Genomic DNA, 21,161 nt, shown 5'->3' with positions numbered 1-21,161 from the left:
TTTCATACATTGTTTTAGTAAGTATCCAAAACATACAAGTTTCATTATATAATTTTTCAAGGGATCTTATATCTGTTTTCACTCTTATATGCTTTTCATACAAGTTTCACACAAGACAGATACAAACTTTATAAGATTTATATATATCTTTTCCATATGGGTATAGGCAAGAAAAAGTGAAGTAACCGTAAATATCTGAAATTTTTTAATAGACTTCCATGACTTTTTCTGTTTTCCATCTTTCTCTGTGATCATCTATTTAATTCTAATCATCTTTTCCTGCTCAAGATGTACTCCTTCTGCACCTCCGGTTTACTTTTGGGATTGCATCACCTTCTTCCTTCTTACCACTTTCACAAGAGACATAAACTCATTGAACTTTTAGTCTCTCAAATATCTACTAAGTTAAACCAATGTCAAAATTTGGAAAACAACTTCTACCTGTTGGCGGATCTTCAAGAATGTGGAATGTGGATGTTTATGCCTGCACCTGCAGAAGTCAAGCTTCCCCTCTGACTTCAGATGCATTTTTTTTTTTGAGTAGGACTGGTCTTGAGTTGGGAGGTCTCGTCATTATCAGGTCTTTTTCATACCTCTTTTATGGTTCTTTTCTCACACTATACCACATGAAAAAGCATTTAGTTGGTTTTCATGCTTCAGAAAACCAGGGGGAAAAGCTTGTCTGATAATGTGCACCACTACATAATAGTGTGTTTATTATGTGTCTTACAGCATGCTCAGTTAGTGCATTTAATATTGGTGCAGATCCATTTGCTCTTCGCTGTCTAGTCATGTCTCAGCTCTATACAACAGTGTAATCTACATTGATATGCACACTATTGGAGTTTCTACAATTAGCCATCAAGTTAATCTCTGAATTTGTTTTGCATATATTTACCCTGAGCATCAATATTTTGAGACAATCCCAATTTTAAAGCTGTATTACTGTAGTGCAGAAATGATTACTTGAACAATCAGTTTGTCACGGTGAAATAAGTGTCAACAAGAATCCCTTTGTCACTTTTCTTGTCTTTGGAAATCAAATATTTAAATCTTTAGACTGCTGCGATAAAAAGATCTTTTAAGATTCTTTTAAAACTGTGGTGGGCATTTTACACCAATTTTATGGCATTTTGTAAATGAAGTCGATGTTTAAACAAAAAAAGAATATTTGAAGGTTCAAAACAAATTCAGAACCACTTCAGTTTTTCCACAGTTTATTGTGCAGTAGATTTTTATTTGTCCACAATTCATGAGACAAAGAGAAAGATAAAAGTTCAGTAAAAGTTCCCTAAAAATAAATAACTGATTTTTTTTTATTTCCAAGTAATTGGACCATTTAAAACAGCACTCTATAGAAAGCCCTTTGGCACCAATTACAGCCTCCGATTTTTCGAGTACTTCTTTAACAGCTTTACAGTTCTGGGTTTAGCCACTTTCTGCTATTCACATTTGCATTTGTTAACTGATATCTTCATGTCTGACTTAGGACTTTGACTGAGCCTTTCAAGGACCTTCTGGGACTTCTCCTGAGTCCACTCTGACATCATCTGGACTGTATGTTTTGCCTCTTTGTCATGCTAAAAGGTGAACATTTGCCTGTCTCAGATTACATGCACTCTGGAGCGTGTGTTTTTAAAGGGCCTCCTGTTATTGGTTGCATTGATTCTACCTTCCCTGACTGGTCTAGTCTTCCCTATAGCTGAGTGCACCCCCACAGCAGGCTACAACCACAATGTTTCACCACAAGGTTGGTATTAGCCAAATAATAAGTAGTGGTTGGTGTCTGCCAGACATTTGATTCTAGTGACTTTTGGGTATCCACTCACACCTCCCAAATATAAGAAGTTCTTGCTTTGTTAAACTTCTTTTCCAAACAGCTATAGGAAGAAACCTTGTAGTTCAAAAGTTGCCAAAATTGCCAATTACCATGCCAAAATTGACTGTTTGAGAAATAGATTGCGATCAAACGAAGGAAACTAAGGAAAGCATAGAGCAGAGATTTACAGAGTTTGTGTAGTGTAGTTTCCATAGTATTCAATAGAGAAATCTCTCTCTCACACAGATGCACACAGAGCAGTGCTCACAAAGCCCAGCATATTCTCAAACACTCACCGTGCTGTCTACATCTTGTCACAGATCATACTATAGCCTTGATATGTTTAACTTTTTGATAATAAAGCTTGTTATTTCTGCAATGTTGTGTATGTGTTCCCTGGTGTATCATAAACTGCTTTTTGAAATATTTTCAAATGTATTCTATCAAAATCAAAGACTATCAGGACAACACAAGTCCCCTTGTGCGGGACAGTAGATATACACACACAATATTAATAACCATTGATTAAATTTGCAAAGCACTTCCCTCAAGTGCAATTTCTAGCTAATGTTTACAAAAAAAACCACCTGTTTTCTAAAAGGGAAACTTGAAGCCAGAAATATGAATGTGCACCTTTGATATAAGATGTTTGTTTTTGTTAGTGGGGAATAAAAAAGCCCCAACTTCACTTCAGGCCAAGTTCACGCATTTTGTTTTGTCCTTCGAATAATCATTCCAGACTAAGAGAGATAAAATGCCTACAGCTGATCGTCTATCAGCTGTAACGCCTGATAAATACAGTGAATATGACAAACCGATGATACTGATGGTGCTTCAGAGGCAACGTAAAATAAATCTTAGACTAAATGTAAAGCTATAAATCTAGGAAACGTCCTTTTTCATGCAACATTTCAGTTTGTTTTATATCTAAAATTAAATTTGGTCTTATGGCACTACTTCTCCAGCTAACACTTACAGAAAAACTCCACACAATCAAAACAACCACCAAGTCCAAAATGAATCAATGTCGTGGAAAACACTATCAAATTAAACAAACTGTTTACACTCCACTTTGGAGACAAGCTGTAAAAAAAAAGGCCTATTCAGGAATATTTGGCTTCATTACCATCTTGCCACCTCGTATCCTGCATGTGGCAGCGATTCATGTGAAGCATCTTTTGACAGCTTGTGCATAAAATCCAAGAACTTGGCTTTTTGCTAAGTGTTATGAAAAAGCAGCCGCTTTTCAGCACTGAACATATTTTAGTGGAAGCTACCACGGGGAGCCAAAAAAGAACGAGGACTGACAGCACCATTGGTACATCCCAAGTGAATGGCATCACTAATGCTTGGCTGGCGCATTAGTAGTCGGGTATTGATGCATGTGAATGGGGAGAGTAAGGGGACAGGGAGGTGGGGGTGCTGCTGTCCTAATGTGATTCAAACAACCTTTTTATAAAAAGGGCTTGTCCCTATGCCAAGGGAAGCGGGTGGCATAAAGTAGTTGGTGATTACCTTAAACAAATGACTGTCTCATTAGACCCCCAGAGTGTCGTGTGCGTAGATGCAAACAGATACGCATACACACACACACACACACACACACACACACACACACACACACACACACACTCCCCTGTCCTATGAGTTTGCTCTTCCTTACACAAAAACAAACACACATATATGTTTTTGTAAAACAATTTTTATAGAGCTCCATGGTTGATCTTAGCCTTACGATCAAAACTAGATGCAAAACCCAAACGTAAACCAAACCCTGACCCAAAAAATCCAGTGTTTAAACTTGTGGAGTTGGACCCCACGAGTGTGCTCTTGGATCCTGGACCCCCACAAATACAGTGAAACAAGTACACACACACACAATCAGACATTTACACTGACATAAGCATTAGGTTGGCTTTGTACACAGAAAGGGCAGTGCACAAAGGCAATACACAGGAGGGTACAAGCCTCCAATAGACTAATTAACATCTCCCAATTACACCAGCCAACATTCTATGGTGCTCCAGTTAGCTTTGGATGATACCACACAACACAACAGAATGTGTCACCATGAACGTTTATGTCCAAACAACATCTGAGCTGCTCCCCAAAAGCCAAGCTAATGACTGCAATTAGTGTCAATAGACTCCAAGCTCGGGCCTCAGCTGGCCTAAAGATGAACAGACACTGCACGCTGCTGCCGCGCAGCTCAGTGTATGAACATTCGGAAGAAAAGATTTTACTTAAGAGAAAGAGAATAGATTGATATCTCATTTCCTTAATTACTTTGATCTGTCTCAAATCGTCTAACCCATGTTGCTTCAGATAAATTAGGCCCGGCATAATCACAGCTAAGCACTCAGAGGTGTACCGCAAGGCAAAAACAGTGCGAAGTCAAGCAAGAGTACGATTAGCTATTATTTACTAATGATTTTATTTAAAATGTCAGCAATTGTAAGACGTTAAAACTAAGAGTCCCTGTATCATCTAATGTTTATATAGATAAAATTAAATGTATGATTTAACCCAACATATGGAAACAAAATGAAACCAGGAAAAGTACTGATTTGCTTTGTTGTCCTGGTGTGGGTAGACCAATTTGGTGCTTTGATCATGTAAATGCGATGGCTATTTCTGTACTCTGAGTGCAGTGTATTAGCCATTAAATTGTAGGTGACTTCAAGCTTTTAAACATAAGCCTCTGGGAGGCTGCATTAACTGCTGGGAGGATACCCAAAAAAATCATTGTGAACATCACTGATCTTACTCAGGAAGAAATGAGGTGATTGAAGAGGGTAGTCTTTGCTCACTGGGATATTGGTCTCAGCACGAGCACTAAAGCATCTGCCACCTGACCATTAGTTAAATAATGCATGGAGATTGTGCGACGCCCATCACACCGGGTCTCATGCTCGTTACTGCTGCTGAGTGAGGTCAAAACTCAAGCCAGCAAATGCACCAGAGCTCGAGAGGAGCAAGTATTGGGAAATGTAATCTTTGAAGCCTCAGCTGAGCTAGCCCGACGAAGCCGTTTTCTGGCAGAGCAACAGAAGGAAGGCTCAGGCACTGGAGCTAAATTTCAAACGACTCACATTATAGGGCAAAAGGGAAAGAAAAACTTTTACCTTGTTGGTTTGAAGCTTGGCAGTGCTGTAAAAAAGCTTAATTTGTCTTCTTTTTTTGGACTGAACAGCTTTAGAACAAATTTAAATCATGCTGATTGTAAAACTGAACCTTTGAGAAGCTGACAAAAGAGAATTCACATAACCACAGAGCACTCTACCACAGGATACTATCAAAGTGCCCAAAATCCCCCTGCCACCTTCTTACTGCCCCTTGCTTTCATCAGCTCTCTCCTGTTGTGGATAATTAACAATTTGGTAAGGCCTAATCATGTAGACATGGGAGCTGATTTGATTTAACCTCAATTTAAAAAGGGAGAACCCCTGAGACATCAGCAGGAGGTTGGTACACCAGACATGAATGGCAAAGAGATGGACGGAGAACCAGTGGGAATTTGATAACCGGCATCAGCTGCTCTCCTGGCAAGGTGACAGCAGGAGGTACCAGGACTGCTGCTGCCACAGGAAGAGGAAGTTCTGTTGTTTGGTCAAAATGATAGAGACAAAATAAAAGAACATACACGTATGCAAACTTCTGTTAAACTATATGTTGCAGTAATTATATGCTATATAATCCAGTGAGATTACTAAAGGAAGACAGCATTTAGTCATTTCAATGAGTGAGACACGTTTCTGAGAAAGGTTGGAGATACTGTGTTATATATGTACAGTACTAGGTTACAATGATGGTTTTTCTGTTAATCATATCCAAATAATAAAGACATAGATTTTAGTTTGGGATCCAGTAAACACAAGCAGAATGCAAAACCATCGATCTCACTGGACAAATATTTTACCGACCCAACAGACCACCCAAACCAGCTACGTGGTATTCTGTCCCAGCATCAGAGTATAAAACCACCAGCATGCAAGGAAACATCCATCAGCTTGTTCAAAAGCAGATCCCAAGTGCCTTGCCTAATAGACTGTGCAGCTGTGCTGTGTCTTGATGCAGCAGGAGGAGGATCTAACAAGCACCTTTTCTCAAACCCAAAATACTGTTTTTAGACATCAAATCTTTTCGGACAAAAAAAAGGGAACAATTGCTGAGAACCAGACGAAAAAAAAGCCCTTTGTATGTCAAAATCTAAACAAAGAAGCGTGATTGTGATGTTTCAAGACGATCTAGTTGATATTTGTTTCGAGCATCATTGCTGAGCAGGTATTCTTTTGACAGTTTTTTTTGTGTTTTGTTTTTTTTCTCCTGTCCGTACAGTTTTGCACAGCATGTTCAGCGACAACAAGTCCATCCCAGAAATGTCAGTGTGCCAAAGTGAGGCTGCGGGATCACAGTTCATTTTTCGCCTGGTAATTCCAAAAGTCTGCAGCTTGACACTGAAGCGCGAGGATATTAAGTTGGGCAACGAAATGCGTTCAGTAGATGACAACCTTAAAAAACTGCGAGATGAATCATGATTTTAAGTGTCTCAATTCAGTTTGCAACTTAAACTGCACTAAGCCCCACCTACTTTTGACTTTTCTACACAGATACATGACAGACAGGTTAATGTGTTTTGCACTACAGTAGAGCTGAATAAAGTGCAACTCATAGCCAGTCATCCCTACCTATCAGGGCTTCCTTTAAAAGCACTGTGGTGCATTCACTCCAAACCTGAAATTCAAGAACAAACCTGGCATCAAAAAGTAGCAGAATTTGGTTAAGACTGTTTTAACAGTTACTGTCATTTTCATTTGTATGCAATGGAGAAAAGGATTAAGGTGGCAGGTTACTGTTTTTCAACCCAGAGACGGCAGTTTCATCGGTTTATAACTGATCGACATCAAGCCATCTGCCCTCGTACAAATAAACTTGCCTTGCCTTGCCTCGTAACGTACTGTGCAACAAAGGGTACGTGTCTCGGCATAATATCCTTGTTCGTGTGTCATTAAAAACATCCCTCCTCTCACTTAACCACTGTCCCACATCTGGTGCTGCGCGTGTCATGTCACCTTAAAGGAGAGCGTGTTCCCAAAATTTAGATTAGAAATGTCAGGGCTTTTTTATGTGACAAAAAAAAGAAGAAATCTTTTCTAATCGTCACTCTTTTCTAATACTAACAGCAGTGACATGATGCTATCACTTTTCTACTTTTTTCTTTTTTTAAATAAAGAGATTAAAGTAAACTGACTTAAAAAAAAAATCAGAACAGACCTGACATTTTACCTTCTTTCATATTAGAAATAAAAAGTGAAAAAAAAAATCCAACCAGTCAGTTTGTCCCTGCGATTCCCAATCTCACTCCTGTTAGCCGCAGAGTATAGTATATTTTTTTTTATCAGCCATTACCTCCACCGGTTCCCATTCTTCCAGGTTGAGGGCTGATGCATATCCAACGCGGCAGCCGGTCACCAACACTACGCTGGGATGAATAGTCCGTCATCCCTGCTTCCCCCTCTCCCTCTTCACTCTGCTCTCTGCCTCTTGCCGGAGCTGTTTGCTCAGCTGTTCCCTCTCTGACCGCATTTATCCCAGATGAGCGGCACAGCTTACCCGCTTAATCTGTGTGTGAGTGCGCCTGAGTGTGTCTGTGTGCATATTCCAGGCATCCTCTCATTGCCCCCCTGATGACCATCTAAAGACACGCCCTGACCAAGGGAACCACACACACATGCAGACACACAGAATGTCACTAAGTTAAGAAATTGCACTCATGGGCCAAACACTTAAGTGGAGTTCATTTAAAGCATATCTGAGGTCCATAAAATTCCTATGAAAATAAGACAACATGATTTTGTCTGTGTGTGTGTGTGTGCGTGTTGTGTGGGTGTTGTGGCCTGTTTAAATGGATTTCAATAAACTGCGGTGTTAGCATTGTATTTTATTTCCCAGCCTCTTCCTCCTCGTAAAGCTGACGCCATAAAACAAAGATAAAGTAAAATTTGTCACCTGATTTTTTTTGGTTTAAGAAAGAAGAATAGAAATGGTCAAATTAAAAAGGGGGCTGCTTTTTTAAAATCCCACTTAGAGCTTTCTGAAAGTTACATTTTTACCCTAAATGTTAGCAATGCAATGGGATACTTTTAGCAGGATAATGGCACACAGTGTGTAGTAACAAGAACGTTATTTAATCTGATTCAAGTGAAAATATTGAACTGAAAAACCTCCATCCACTTCTGGCATCTGTGAACATACTTAGTTTGTGCCCACAAATCTATATCTGTTTGCCTCTGCAAGTTTCCCTTGACTTTGCATTTGTGTCACCATTAATTACCTTTTTGCGATATATATATATATACTACAGCTTAGTGAAGTTGGAGTGTGTTAGTCCTGCTAAGTCTGGACATTTGCGGTATCTGTAGGGACAGAGCTCACAGTTTCCCTTTGTCTCTCGGGGGATGATGGGGATTAAGTGTGAAGACAGTACCCTAATGACTGCATTTTAATACACACTGTATTCCTGAGTTTCATGGAGTTTATTTTGTCATGAAGAAAGAGGTTATACTCTATGTATTCCACAGTACAGCACATTTTACAGGCTGAGCAGAAACAAGCAAAAACCCTTTCAACTCCCACAAATGAAACAAATGTATAATCAGGCCATTTAATATGTCTGTGCCACAAACCTGCTGACACCCCCGATGCAGTACATTATAACTACAACATAACCCCCACAGAGCCCCGTGTTATGTAATGTAAGAGTAATGTTTTGTGTGTCTGGTACAAACTAATCACATGCTTTCAGAGACTGCCAATAAACTGCCTCTTCCGGTGCAGACTGAACGGATGGCTGCTGGCTAACACGGCAGTGGTCAGACACGAGCAGCTGTTGTTGCAGTTGAACCAATCCCTAGCTACCTTTTTATCTGCTAATATGTGTGTGAGAGAGAGAGAGTGCACGCCTGCTCCTGGGGAAAAACGCGATGCGATGTCAGTGATGTGAAGCATTTTAGTGTATTTTGCACAGAAATATGATGTATTGCAAATAAAGTGATCTGTCCTTTGATGTAAGGACAGCAAATAATTACAACCCCCTAGTAGCCCTTTAAGTCTTTCATTCTGTCAGCATTTGAATAAGCCATTGCACGGCACATCCGTATCTGTTTGGGGTCTTTCTGCTTTTCTAACTCTTCCATCAGGCTCTAAAGTCTTCCATAAAGACAAGGTGAAATCTCCTCTGCTCACCCCCCGCAGACTCCCTGCAAAGTGAAACAAATAACCCCTCTCACCCCTCTTAGAGGAAACCGTGTGTGTGCCCTGACTGAGATTTATGCCATGGACAACCGAAAAGAACAGTGGGCAGCTAGGAGCTTAAATGCTGGCTTTGTTTTTCTAGACAAGGGCTGTCCTGCGATCCATCATGTTATTGAGAAAGAGGGGTGACTGGGCTGCCTCTGAATCGCAAAGGCCTACTCGGTCGATGGTGAGGAATGTGCTGCTGTGATGTACGCATGTTGCTTTAGTTCAACATGATCTGATTAGTTTACACATACTACACAGAAAAACTGCTACAGGAAGAACATGTATAGAGGGAATAACTCAAAGGAAAAGAGCATGCAGAGTGCTTTGTAACACTTTCTTAAAAAAAGAATGTGAGAGCTTTTAGGATGTTCATAGTTTAAAGTTTCTGAAAATCAAACTGTTATTCTTTATGTAATAAATAGGTTAACAAACTCCATAGAGAAACATGGTCCTATCTCTCCCTATATATATATATATATATATATATATATATATATATATATATATATATATATATATATATATATATATATACAGTTCATGTATTTATCTTTCAAAATCTGTTGAGCTCAAAAATAGCTGCATATATTAGCAGTGCAGAAAGGCATTTCTACAAAAACTTCTCTTAGAGAGCTCTTTCCAAAACTAATATTGGATATATATGAATACAACATAGTGGAATTAATTTCTCCCATATCCTTTTCTATTATGCAACATATGTTATGATCTAGAATCAGTCTTCAGGTACAAAAAAAATGAAATAAAGAAATGAAACCAGCGAAGAAATGCCAGAAACTGCAGTTCTTCAAACTGCCACTTGAGGCTGGCTGCAAACCGAATATGTCATTAATATGTTTCCTAATTCACAGATACCTGCGAGCTGCTATGAACAAGTTCAGTTTATGTATGAGCACTGGCTCCTTAAAGGCTAAGGCCCTTAAGTTGGTGTTGAGCAAAAAAAAAGAAAGAAAGACAGAAAAAAAATTCAAACCAAAGCAGCAGAACCGTCTTTATTTTTCTATGCATTTTTCTTCTGGATCAAAACCTGACACTTGCATGACCCTCAATTCAACTAGACAGCTGGCGGTAAGAGATGGAGACATTCAGTTATGCAGGGTGCCGCTTTTGTAGCCTCGAGCTTCTAGCCTCAAGCAGCGATGAGGAGCAGACAATAAAGGTCTGTAAGTTCACTTCTATCTTACTCCACACCACCAGATTTCTTCATTTTTATAACTTTTAGAAGGCAGATATGAAACAGGGCTGCCTCACACTTCAGGTTTCACACAGCTCCCTCTGAAACCACACAAGATCTGATTCGGATTATTTTTAACATACATAGACTTATTCATTTCCATGAAATGCGCACAATGAAAATGCCATACCTGCACAGAAACTTTGGATAAACCAGTGGGTCAACTACTCTTTTTTTTTTTTATGTGACAGTGCCTCCTTCGGTGTGATCTCCCCCCACCAGCACACCACACACTGGTGTTTTGCCTCAACATGTCTCTCCAGCTTACTCTGGACCACTGCTGCATTTAATAGCTTTTCCCTGCAGAGCATTCACAGTCGATCTCCTTCAAATTGTACAATACACTGTATACCACAATTTTCTTGGTTTGTGCTACATTTTGACATCACAGCTTCAGCTCCCGAGTATTACAATGGAAATAACACATAAGCGTGGTGCCTCTGGAAATGGTGAAAAGAAGACTGGGCAGAGGCTGTCAAACACAGAAGCATTCATCAACTGTCTGCATGAAAGGGAGAAGAGAACGAGCATCATCCTGCGCAGTGAACTGAGATTTGTGGGCTGCTGTGTGGGCTGCATGTATGAGTCAAGGGGAACATTATTGTTTTGGTTCATCAGAAAAAAAGGCCATTCTGAAAGTCTCTTTGGGAAAAAAAACCCCCAAAAAACAGCACAACTGTGTTAAAAATAAACCGTGAATTTCATGTTGTATCCTGAGAGTCTTGTTTTGCATGTGGAAATTACAAGCACAGCGAGCCTCAGAGCAAAATGATGTGCCACTGAAGGATCCTGCCGGTTTTAAATATCACAGAATACAATGTGAATCTTAGAAGACGGCACTCAGCTTATGGCAACAGACTGCAGCAAAGGTTACAGCGCCTACAGCTGCCCTTTCTTAAGCTAAGATCCACTCATCAGTCTGAGTAAACCCACACATTAATCACAGTTGATGATCATTCAAAGAGTTTACAGTGGAGTGGGTGTTTATTCTCAGGATGACACTGAGGCTTTGTGTCGCGTTTAGCATGCAGGGCAATCTATCTGCCTGAGAAACTCGGCTGCTAATAATGCTATATTGAGATGCAATGGCCAGCTCTCAGTTTTAATGGTGACTGATGGGGGGCGCAGATGCATTATTGCTCACAGTTCATCAAGTTAACTTTGCACATTAGGAAGTTGAATGAGTTTCTAGGAGATCCTATCAGTGGCAATTACAGGATGAGCAGACATTTAAAGGGGGTGTGTGGGGGGGTGATGAAGAGTGGGTTAAGCCTTCGACTTGATTTGAGTGCCAGTGTCCAGCATGTAAATAGGATGCATAGGAAGTGTGTGGTCTGCTTCATCTTAGATTAAGCTTAAATTAGCTTAAATTCATCAGATAGAGTGAAAAAAGGGTATCTTTATGTCATACAGGTAGGACAGAAGTGCTAGAAAATAATGACCAATCACTAGGAAAAAGAAAAAAGGGGTTTATATGCTCTTTCTGTGTTTATGATTTATGTAATATATTTCTGTCTTTCACAGTCCTTCCAATTCTCTGTACATCCCTGGCTTCAGTCTTTTCGCTGAATGTTTGTAACTTTCTTTGTCAGCTCTCTCCGCCTTCCATCTCCCCTATTTCTCTTTTCCAATTTCCTTTCTCCTCATCTCTCCTCTCCACCATTAGCTGCACTGCAGATTGCAGTAAACCCAGAAAATCCTCTTCATCACACAGTGCAAATACCATCTGCAGTGGGTTCACCCTCAGCCCCAATTAAGGTCTAGATACATGCTCTGTGGCATCTGGGATAGCATCGGACATTCTGACAGGCTGGCTGTACAATTTATACATAAACATGGCATCGGAGGGCAAAATGTCAGGTAACTGCAAAGATTCTGCTAAATGCTGTGGTTACACAGCTTGTGAAAAATACATAACTGTATGTTATTCAGTCTGTAATATGGGTCTAAAATTGGCCGTAGCATAAAGGTTAGGAGAAGGAAAAACAAGCATTAATCTTACCATTCTGTCTGATCTAAACAGACTACTCTTACATCTAGTTGGCAAAGCATGATAGCGTAGGAAAAAAATTATATTATAAAGTCTATTTCTTAGCACCTGTAAAAATGCAATGTAACAAAGTCTTAAATGTATAAAAACTTTCTTTTCCTGTAAAGAGTTTTTTTTATGGATTTCACTGGGATGAATTAAGATGAAGTCAAATTCATGGAGTATAGGCTTATAGATGAATATTTCTCCACAGCTGATATTTACTGTTTGATCGGCAGCCCAGTAATCATACTAATGTTATCTATAGGCTTCAAAACATAAAGCCTCATCTATTATAAGTGAGCTAACTGTGGTTTAAAAGTTTACTGCAGACTTGCACAGTAGGTAGTTTTCTTTAAAATGTATTCAACTGTATGCTTCCAGCGTATACAGTGCAACTAAAAAATATCCAAACCTCCTCATCTTAAAAGGTATATCAACAATATCCTCTTGCCCATGCTGGAGCCCTTTCAGTAAGTGTTAACAAGCTTCTGACACTTGGATCTTTGCCTATTCTTCTCATGCTTCTTTTTTTTTTACTGAGGTTTGATAACATTTGTGCTGGTGCTGCTTTTTTCTGTGTCCATTACTAATACTTTTAATGGCATTTTAAATCTGGACACCAAATACCAGGATATCCCTGGATTAGATACTCAATTGCAACATTATCACTACTAACAGTGCTGTTTTTGCCTTCTCCAGCTAACACACAACCATACACATAGACCCCTGCACTCGCTAGTTCTATTGTTCACGACGCTGAATAACACTCTGAGAAAATTAGAGAGGTCAGTAAAGCTCCAGTTTCAAAAACATTTTATAGAAGTACAAAACAGTTATGGTATGTGTTACCTAGTCTGCTCACACATTAACTTTAGCCGTTTATCTATTAGCAACTACCCAGCAGCCACATTAGCAATCTGTTAAGCTAGCAGCTATGGCTAACAGCAACAAAAATAACTTGTTTTGCAATGTTTTATAATTTGTTAGCAAACATCACGAGTCCTGCCAACCTGTAACATTAATAGACAGTGTTAAAAGTATCATACTATTTCTTGTGTCTAAAAAGCGTCATGTAAGTGTTAAGTTCACATTGCCGTCTAGCAACCAAACATAGCGCTAAGTCACCAGAAGTACAACACTAACTCAAAAACACTTAAAGAATACTGTTGTCTTTTTTGTTTTTAATTTTGTAAATTTTGTAGAAAATTTTAAACTTAAATCTCTCACATTTAATTTACAGTTATGTAACTAATTTGTTTTGCATGGCTTCAATGATGTAAAAACATATATATTGTCATTGATGTTTTTGTTTGTATTATTCTAATCTTTCTAAAAAAAAAAAGAAAGAAAGAAAACAACACTTCATAATAAGTTAGCTCGGTGGTAGGGAAAATGGTCTTGAATATTGAGTTTTTTCCTGGTTATTCTGGTATTGTCCATATTTCTTATCAAGCTTCACTTGATTTAAAAGTGTGCTTATGATCAGTGTTGCTGGAGAATCTAATTAACACAAACGTTTAGGTTCACCACAGAAAGATTAAGGTCCTCCTCAAACCAGTTGGATATTTCTAAAACTCTATGATGGCAGGTGCAAGGTCAAGTTTGTCAGATCCTGCAGCAGCTCTCAGCAGCCTATCCAAGACTATTGGTACTGTGATCTTTTGTTAATGAGCTCCGCCTTTCTTGCAAAAGAGAAACAGCTGACCCAAAGTGCCCAAGAGTCCTAGCGTTGGTTAATTATTCCATAAAACAGTAGCCCTAGTTCAAGTCTATCCAAATTTCTTTGAGTGTTTCAGTCAACACTTGCTGTTGTTTTTTGTCCAGCCAGAAATTCCTTAGTGATCTTCTTATGTTTAGCAAACATTTGTCCCTACCATCATCCAGTGATTTGTTATTCAATCTCCCGAAACGCAGGGACTAATGACACAGCTGAGGCCACTTGACAAAATTTAGGGCTCTCTCCCATCACAGGGCAGTTTGCTGTAGTGCCATATGTCTCTGTGGAATCCTTCCAAAAGTGTTTTCTGAAATGCTCAGGGTCTTCAAACTCTCACGCAGAGACACTGACTCTCTCGCTCTCGCTCTCAAATTAGGCTTCATCATTAACACACTTTGAACTAATCAGCAGCTGAAGCAGTCAAAGGTCATAGTGAGCTGCCAAAAGGTTAATCATAAAAATACTTTTAGGTCTCACAGACTAGCAGTGAGCTTTAAAATCAGTTAGTTTTGATAGGGGTAAAAGAATAGTGATGTAGCAGTATTAAAATATCCTGCTGATCTAAAATACTACTACTAATACTCATTTTATTTCTTCATTTGTTGTATCGTTTAATTGCCAAAGACCTAGTGTAAACAGAAAGTGCTTCCATTATATCTACCACAATATTTATTTTTAATGGTTTTGTAGGTAAATAGCTTGAAATTCAAAATGAGTGCTGCCGTCACTCTCTGTTAGTCCTGTGACACACTGTTGACCTGTGTACCCAGCGTCTCACCCTTTGACAGCTGGGATAAGCTCCAGTGAGTTTCATAAGCAGTTAATAAAATGAACAGATGGATGGATGCATGGATGGACACATTTAAATATAAATGGATACATTTAAAATAAAATCATAGTTCGACCCATATGCTTAACTGGTGAAAGGAAAGCAGAGGTTTGTACAACAAACGTTCCTTCACTCAGTTAGCATAGAGAAGATATTATGACACAAATGTTGACTACTTTGCTCAACTCCCCTCGCTCTTTACCTTATGCTCTGGTTTAGTTTGTAAATGCTTTTAAACTGGGCCCTCTAAAGTTTTGTACATTGTATCAGATTCAAAATTGTGACATTAATGTGGATTAATTTAGATATGTATGTCTTTACAGTCAAGGTTTCTTTTCATTTCAAAGACACTGTCTTATACAATAATACTGGGTAGGCTTAACGTTGGTTTACTTATTTTTCTTTAGTTCCCTAGTTTAGTCGTAGAGGAAATTCGCTGCTTGCAACTAAGCCACAAAGACCTCCATTTTGTGATATTTCCAAGACACAGCTTCACACACACACCAGTACCAAATGTGACCTACAGTTTACAGTAATCTCACAGTGCAAGAAAGACAGACTTGACAACGAAATGTGACAAAACCACCCGCCTATGCTTTGTGTGTGTGGGAAGGTGCCTCAATATGTAATTAGGCAACTAGTAATGACTTGTGACTCTGAAGCAGCAACTGCACAAGAGAGCCAAGGACTCAGTGCTCAAAGGCACAAATAATGTCATAGCAGCTTTGTTCCCTCGTCTAGAATTAAGAACATTAATAATTAAATCGAACAATAAATGGCGGTGGCCCCTGGGGGAGGTGAGAAGGGGTGAAGTGGCAGAGAACAGGCATCACAAAGAGGGCACAGCGCTAAAAAAACAACAACAAAGTCTTAAATAATATAACCAAACACGAATTTTAAATCTGCATCCCCTTAAGGAACACACAAGCAATTTTGCATTAAATATGGTGAGCTATGGCTATATGGAGCTGTTCATCTGTGGCCTGGAAATAAAAAGAGGTTATGTAAGTTCACCCTGGGACAAAGCAAGAAATAAAACACTAAAATGACAAGTTAGAGGCTTAAAGCTAAAGTAAAACAAAGTGAGATGGGTGGGAAGTGATATGAGGGTGGTCCGGCGAGCTTAATGAAAAGGACCTGGACGAAAAAGCCGGCAAAACAACAAGCACCCACAACATCCTCAAAGACTGCTGAGTCTTTGTGGTTGCAGATGGTCAAACAGACCCCTGGGATTGTTGACCTTGGTATTGTTTACTCTAGCCAGGCTCTTCAAAGACACTGGGCGAAGGCAGTGCCAGCAACTTTACCTCAGTCTCCATGGAGACGGTGTACTTTTGACTGGGAACTTTCCAGGCTCATTACCAGATGAGGTAGAGGGTTCTACCTCACTGCTTCGCTCTGTTTGCTTCCTTTTCCACTTATGGAGTCACAGAAATGCACAAGCGAGTGAAAGACAAACAGAGACAGAAGAAGAGCAGAGATGGGAAATAAAAGATGGGAAACAAAGCACTGCCCGAGTGAAACTGCAATTTACAGAAGGATGGGAGGGAGGAGGAACAGCAAATGAGGAGGAGAAGTGAGAAATGAAAATGTAGAGGGATGAAGGTAGGGAGACAGAAAGGTTAACGGACAAGGAGAACGAAGAAGAGGAATGACTAAAGGCGACGTTTCTTAAATGTCATCCATCCGCGCAGCTTCAGAACAGCTGGTGCAGTGCTAATGGCCTGTAAGGAGAGAAAGGGACAGCAGAGGGATCGAGTGGGGCACTGGACTCGCTGAACTCGAGGTCACATTTTTTAAAAAGTTGTAATTATCTTATTTGGATATTGTATGCGCCCTTCTCACATCAGTTTAAACCATTTTTTTTAAATACATAATTGCAACATAAGAGAGCATGCTTTGGGAAGTCATCTGCTGATGACCTCACTCACACTTATTTCTTATTTCTTTACAAACTGTAGGCTGCAATATTTAAAAATGTGAATCACTGAATAAAGATCTAGAATGAAAGGCTTTATAATAGAAAAAAGAAAGAGAGAGAGAGATGACAGAAAGGCACTTGGCCACTGCCGCAGACCTTTTGCACGAAGCGAGTTAGACTAATGGAGCAGAAAATATAAGAGTCATGAGCCTCTTATCTAGCTACTAATCAGAATAGCAAAACTGAAGGGAGATAACAGGGAGGAAAGAGATCAAGTGAAAGAAAATAGAGAGCAGAGGAAAGCTTGAGGGTTCTTATAATCTTCATCCTTTCCAATCACAACCCCTTCTTAGTCTTATCAGCATTCCTAAATGCGCCCCATTATTAGCTAGCTAGCTAGCTAGCTAGCTCGTTTACCGTTGCCGTCTTTCTGCTGGGTGCCTCTCTATCTGAAATCCAGTCAGACAGCTCCATTTAGCATGTCCGGGGCCAACTGACTTACAGGGGCCAACATTCCTTCCCTCCTCGTGCCCACCAGTACTCTCTACTCCAGTTTAGTTTTGATCTATTTCTAGCCCTTCACTGCCTCTCCCTCTCATCACTTCTTCTCATTTCAGCCTCAGTCAGTGGGCACTGCGGAATCCTAATGAGCAGAGAAAACTCACAATACATCTCTCGGTGCCCTAAGCAGCATGTACCCTGACACAATCAGGGAGGATCCACAAAGGTGCAACCATCACGCACACCTATAGAAGGCACAAATGGGCTCCTCTACATGATTGAGAGCTCTGCATTTTGTGAAGCTGATAACATCTGGGTGCTGCGCAGACTTGTGCTGAGGCATGTGCATGAGCTTTGATAGCGTAATCGTGTGGCTATGATAGCTGTACTGCTAGACTGGAGGCAAACACTTAATCCTCAAGCAATGCTCTGATCTGTGGCAGTAAAGCAAAGCCCCCTACAGCCTCGCAGACTTTAGGGAGCCAGCAACAAGGTGCCACTAATGTTAAGAGACTGTTATTTATAGGGAGCTTTTCTGGTCCTATTGATCACTCAAAGTGCCCTTACACGACTGAGTGCCACATTTTACTCATTCCCACAGAGAATCGTATAAGGCTTTAATAATCACGTACACCGATTGAAGCCTCTGAGGCAATCCGGGGTTCAGTATCTTTCAACATGGACCAACATGTCACACAGACTGTAGTCCAGATACTTATGGCTTGAATTATATATTTGCATTAATATTTCTGTATTTCAGAATATAAATCGTTAAACAGTGGAATGGAAAGAAAATCAGAAGCAGCATCAAACTGAAGCTGTACCAAATACTTCACACAACATGGTACGAGAGGAAGAGCATGAATAACAATGGTTAAGGACCACAAGGAAAATGGAAGTGTTTCCACTGCATAATCACAAGTCAGTTTTCTCTTTGATAATGATGGGCCCTTTGTTATTAAAAGTGCATATTTATCTTTCAGTATCTCTGAACTGGTCAGTGAAGGCCAGGCTGGAAGCACCTGAATAGGTAAGTGTAAGCAAAAGTAAGCAAGACCAAATCAACACTGGGACATATTTTCGTTCATAAGACAGACACTAAGAATTGATATGCAGTCTTAAAAGACACGTCCTTGCAAAACAGCTGGATTCATGCAAGATTCCCAGAATTATGATGTAGAGATAAAAAAAATTTTTCCAGTCTTCAACTTTTACAAAAAAAAGTGATTACCTGTGAGTGGCTTATCTTCAAAAAGAAATAGCAAGACTACATGTTAACAATACTTGACTAACTACACTGACTGCTTGGAAGCTTGTAAGATTGTTCTATGGTTCATTGATCTGACTGCATAAAGTCAGACAGAAATGGGCTGTTATCGATGGCTCATCCAATCACCTGCAAGTGTTTTGTGAAAGCACCAGCCCTTTTCCAAACAGTTTATGAGGACAACTGAGCAGATGGCTCTGTGTAATACACCATATGGCACATCAGCAAATAAGTGAAGTGCAACAAAACAAATCTACAGCAACATGTGTCCAACACCTTGACATGACTTTAATCAGGCCTGTGCGATAAGAGAAAAACGTGCAATGTACGATAACATTGTTCAATATTACAATGACAATAGGACAATAGTATTTGGGGATATTGGTCGTTTAATTTTTCTCTGTGAATAAACTAAAAATGTGAAATTGTGGTTCATAAAGGCTACCGTAAAATACACTAACAAGCAAGAACTCTATGAGGCCTACAAACAATGAAGCACTGATACATTTAGGCTTGGACTGTGTAGTGCATAAGCCTGGAAGCACAGCTCTGACACCCCCAAGCAGCAGAGCAATATCTAAGCACTAAGCCTGCTGTACGTCAATGTTGTGGACGGAGACAGTCATTGCACAGCCTGGCACATCACCATCGACAAAGATCAATCTTCTATAAGGTGAGACTTTATTCTTCCTCACAAGCCATTTTATCCACCAATAAAAGCTGTTTATTTATCCTCTCAAGTAAGCTATGCAAAGAGAAAACACTGATCACATTACAAGCTGCAGAATTATCAGACTTTAAAAGGTTACGAGTTCTTGGCAATCCATCAGAGAATCCAAATAAACTTTGCATGAAGGGTCCGATTATGGACTCTGGAATGAAAGCCAGGATCCTGTTTGGTGATTTGAAGGATTTAAAATCTAATATAAGCAGCTTATTGCTTTGGATACAAATGCATGCAAGCATCAATCTCTAGGATATTCTTACAATAACAAGATGTACTGACAGATATCCAAACACAGCTACAAGCACATATCTTTAATATGACACTGTCTGGTAGAGTAGAGTCAAGTCTTTATTATGACATTGGGTTTTTATAGTACAGTAATTATAAGTACACTGGCAGTTAGCAGCCAAGGACTTCTTTACAGCAATTCACAACTCACAAGCTAAAATAAACATCATTTTCAGGGTAAAAATTCAAGTATCTCCATGCACTAAAAGCTGCACATTTGTGCTACACTGACCTCCATGAGTTGATAGTTTCAAATCTGTTGCAATATGTGATACCGTCAGTGCATGACACAACATTTAACTATAGGCAAAAATAGTCTGACGCCAGTGCTTATTGATAATGATAAGTAAGTTATTATGTCTGGTTGTAGTTATTTCTAAAACATAAAAAGGCAGAAATGAAGGCTATGTTCACACTGCAGGTCTTAATGCTCAATTCTGATTTTTTGATCAAATCCAATTTTTTTTGTCTGCTTGTTCACACTACAAATAAAATGTGACAGCAAACGCGCTCTAGTGTGAACCCTCAAAGTGGCCCGCATGCGCAAAATAAGACGTCACACACAACCCGCTCTGTTTAGATCCAGACCAAACAGTATTGTTTGACTTGTTTCGGACTTTACGTTTACCAATTTTGCTTTAAGTTATTTTGTTATTTACATATGGCCTAATAATTATCCTTATTGCTGTTTTAGGGAGGATTGATGCTTCAAAGGATAGTTGCAGATTTCTGTCAGAATCTGCAGATAATACAGTACAAAAATGTTTACGTTTCTCCAACGCTGTCTTCCCAACAGTTTTACTGACATCTACACTGGATGGCCAGGAAGGGTTCGTGATGTCTTCTCGGGCGCTTCTCGGGCGCTGATAATTGGCATCTGTCTTATGTCAGTGGCGTAAAAGACAGATTTAATGCGACATGACCATTCAAACAGCAGTCGCTTTCTAAAACATCAGATATGTATCGGATTCAGTACCACATACGAAAGTGACCCAGGTCGGATTTGAAAATATCGGATTTGTGCCGTTCACACTGTCATACCATGATCGTATATGGGTAGCATAGGGTCAAAAAAGTCGGATTTGATGCGCTTTCCCCTGCAGCGTGAACGTAGCCTAAGTGTCTCAGTCTCTTTTAAACTACAAAAAAAACCCTGACTGGCAGAAAAATGTGTTCCAGTTTTGATTCAAAGCTTATTAGTGCCTGCCAATATAGAAGGAATACCAATATACCGACTGATATATCGGCCAATATTAGCTATTTGTTGATACAATGTTACTGGCTTTTGTGATAGCCGATAAATGAAGACATGGAGAAGACAATGAAGAAATTTTGTAATGACTGCTTTTTTAATACTTCAGTCATCCAAAGCATGCAAACTAATCTCTTATACTGACTTATATTTACTGTTATTAACATTTATGGACACGGGGGGAGAAACAAACCAAACAAATACAGAAATATTTTGGACCAAACCTTTACAGACCTTTTTGTATGAATATTAAT

At 39.5% G+C, this 21,161-nt stretch overlaps 1 protein-coding gene across 6 annotated transcripts in view; it reads right to left on the bottom strand.

The window, feature by feature from the left end:
• Nucleotides 1–21,161, bottom strand: part of kazna (kazrin, periplakin interacting protein a) — a 199,032-nt gene that overhangs the window by 97,214 nt on the left and 80,657 nt on the right. Inside the window, exon 1 of one of the 6 annotated variants that reach the window (XM_085393957.1) lies at nucleotides 7,229–9,385. The exons of the other annotated variants lie outside the window; for them this stretch is intronic. Coding sequence (XP_085250083.1) covers nucleotides 7,229–7,322 — 94 coding nt within the window. The 5' untranslated portion in view covers nucleotides 7,323–9,385. Of the gene's footprint in view, nucleotides 1–7,228; nucleotides 9,386–21,161 lie in introns of those variants that run through there. 6 annotated transcript variants of the gene reach the window in all.

The sequence above is a fragment of the Rhamphochromis longiceps genome, linkage group LG20 (genome assembly GCF_057381845.1).
Source record: "Rhamphochromis longiceps isolate RC_006_pf linkage group LG20, R_longiceps_female_GT1.1, whole genome shotgun sequence".
NCBI classification, from domain to species: Eukaryota; Metazoa; Chordata; class Actinopteri; order Cichliformes; family Cichlidae; genus Rhamphochromis; species Rhamphochromis longiceps.
This window is presented reverse-complemented; position numbering and strand designations above follow the sequence as displayed.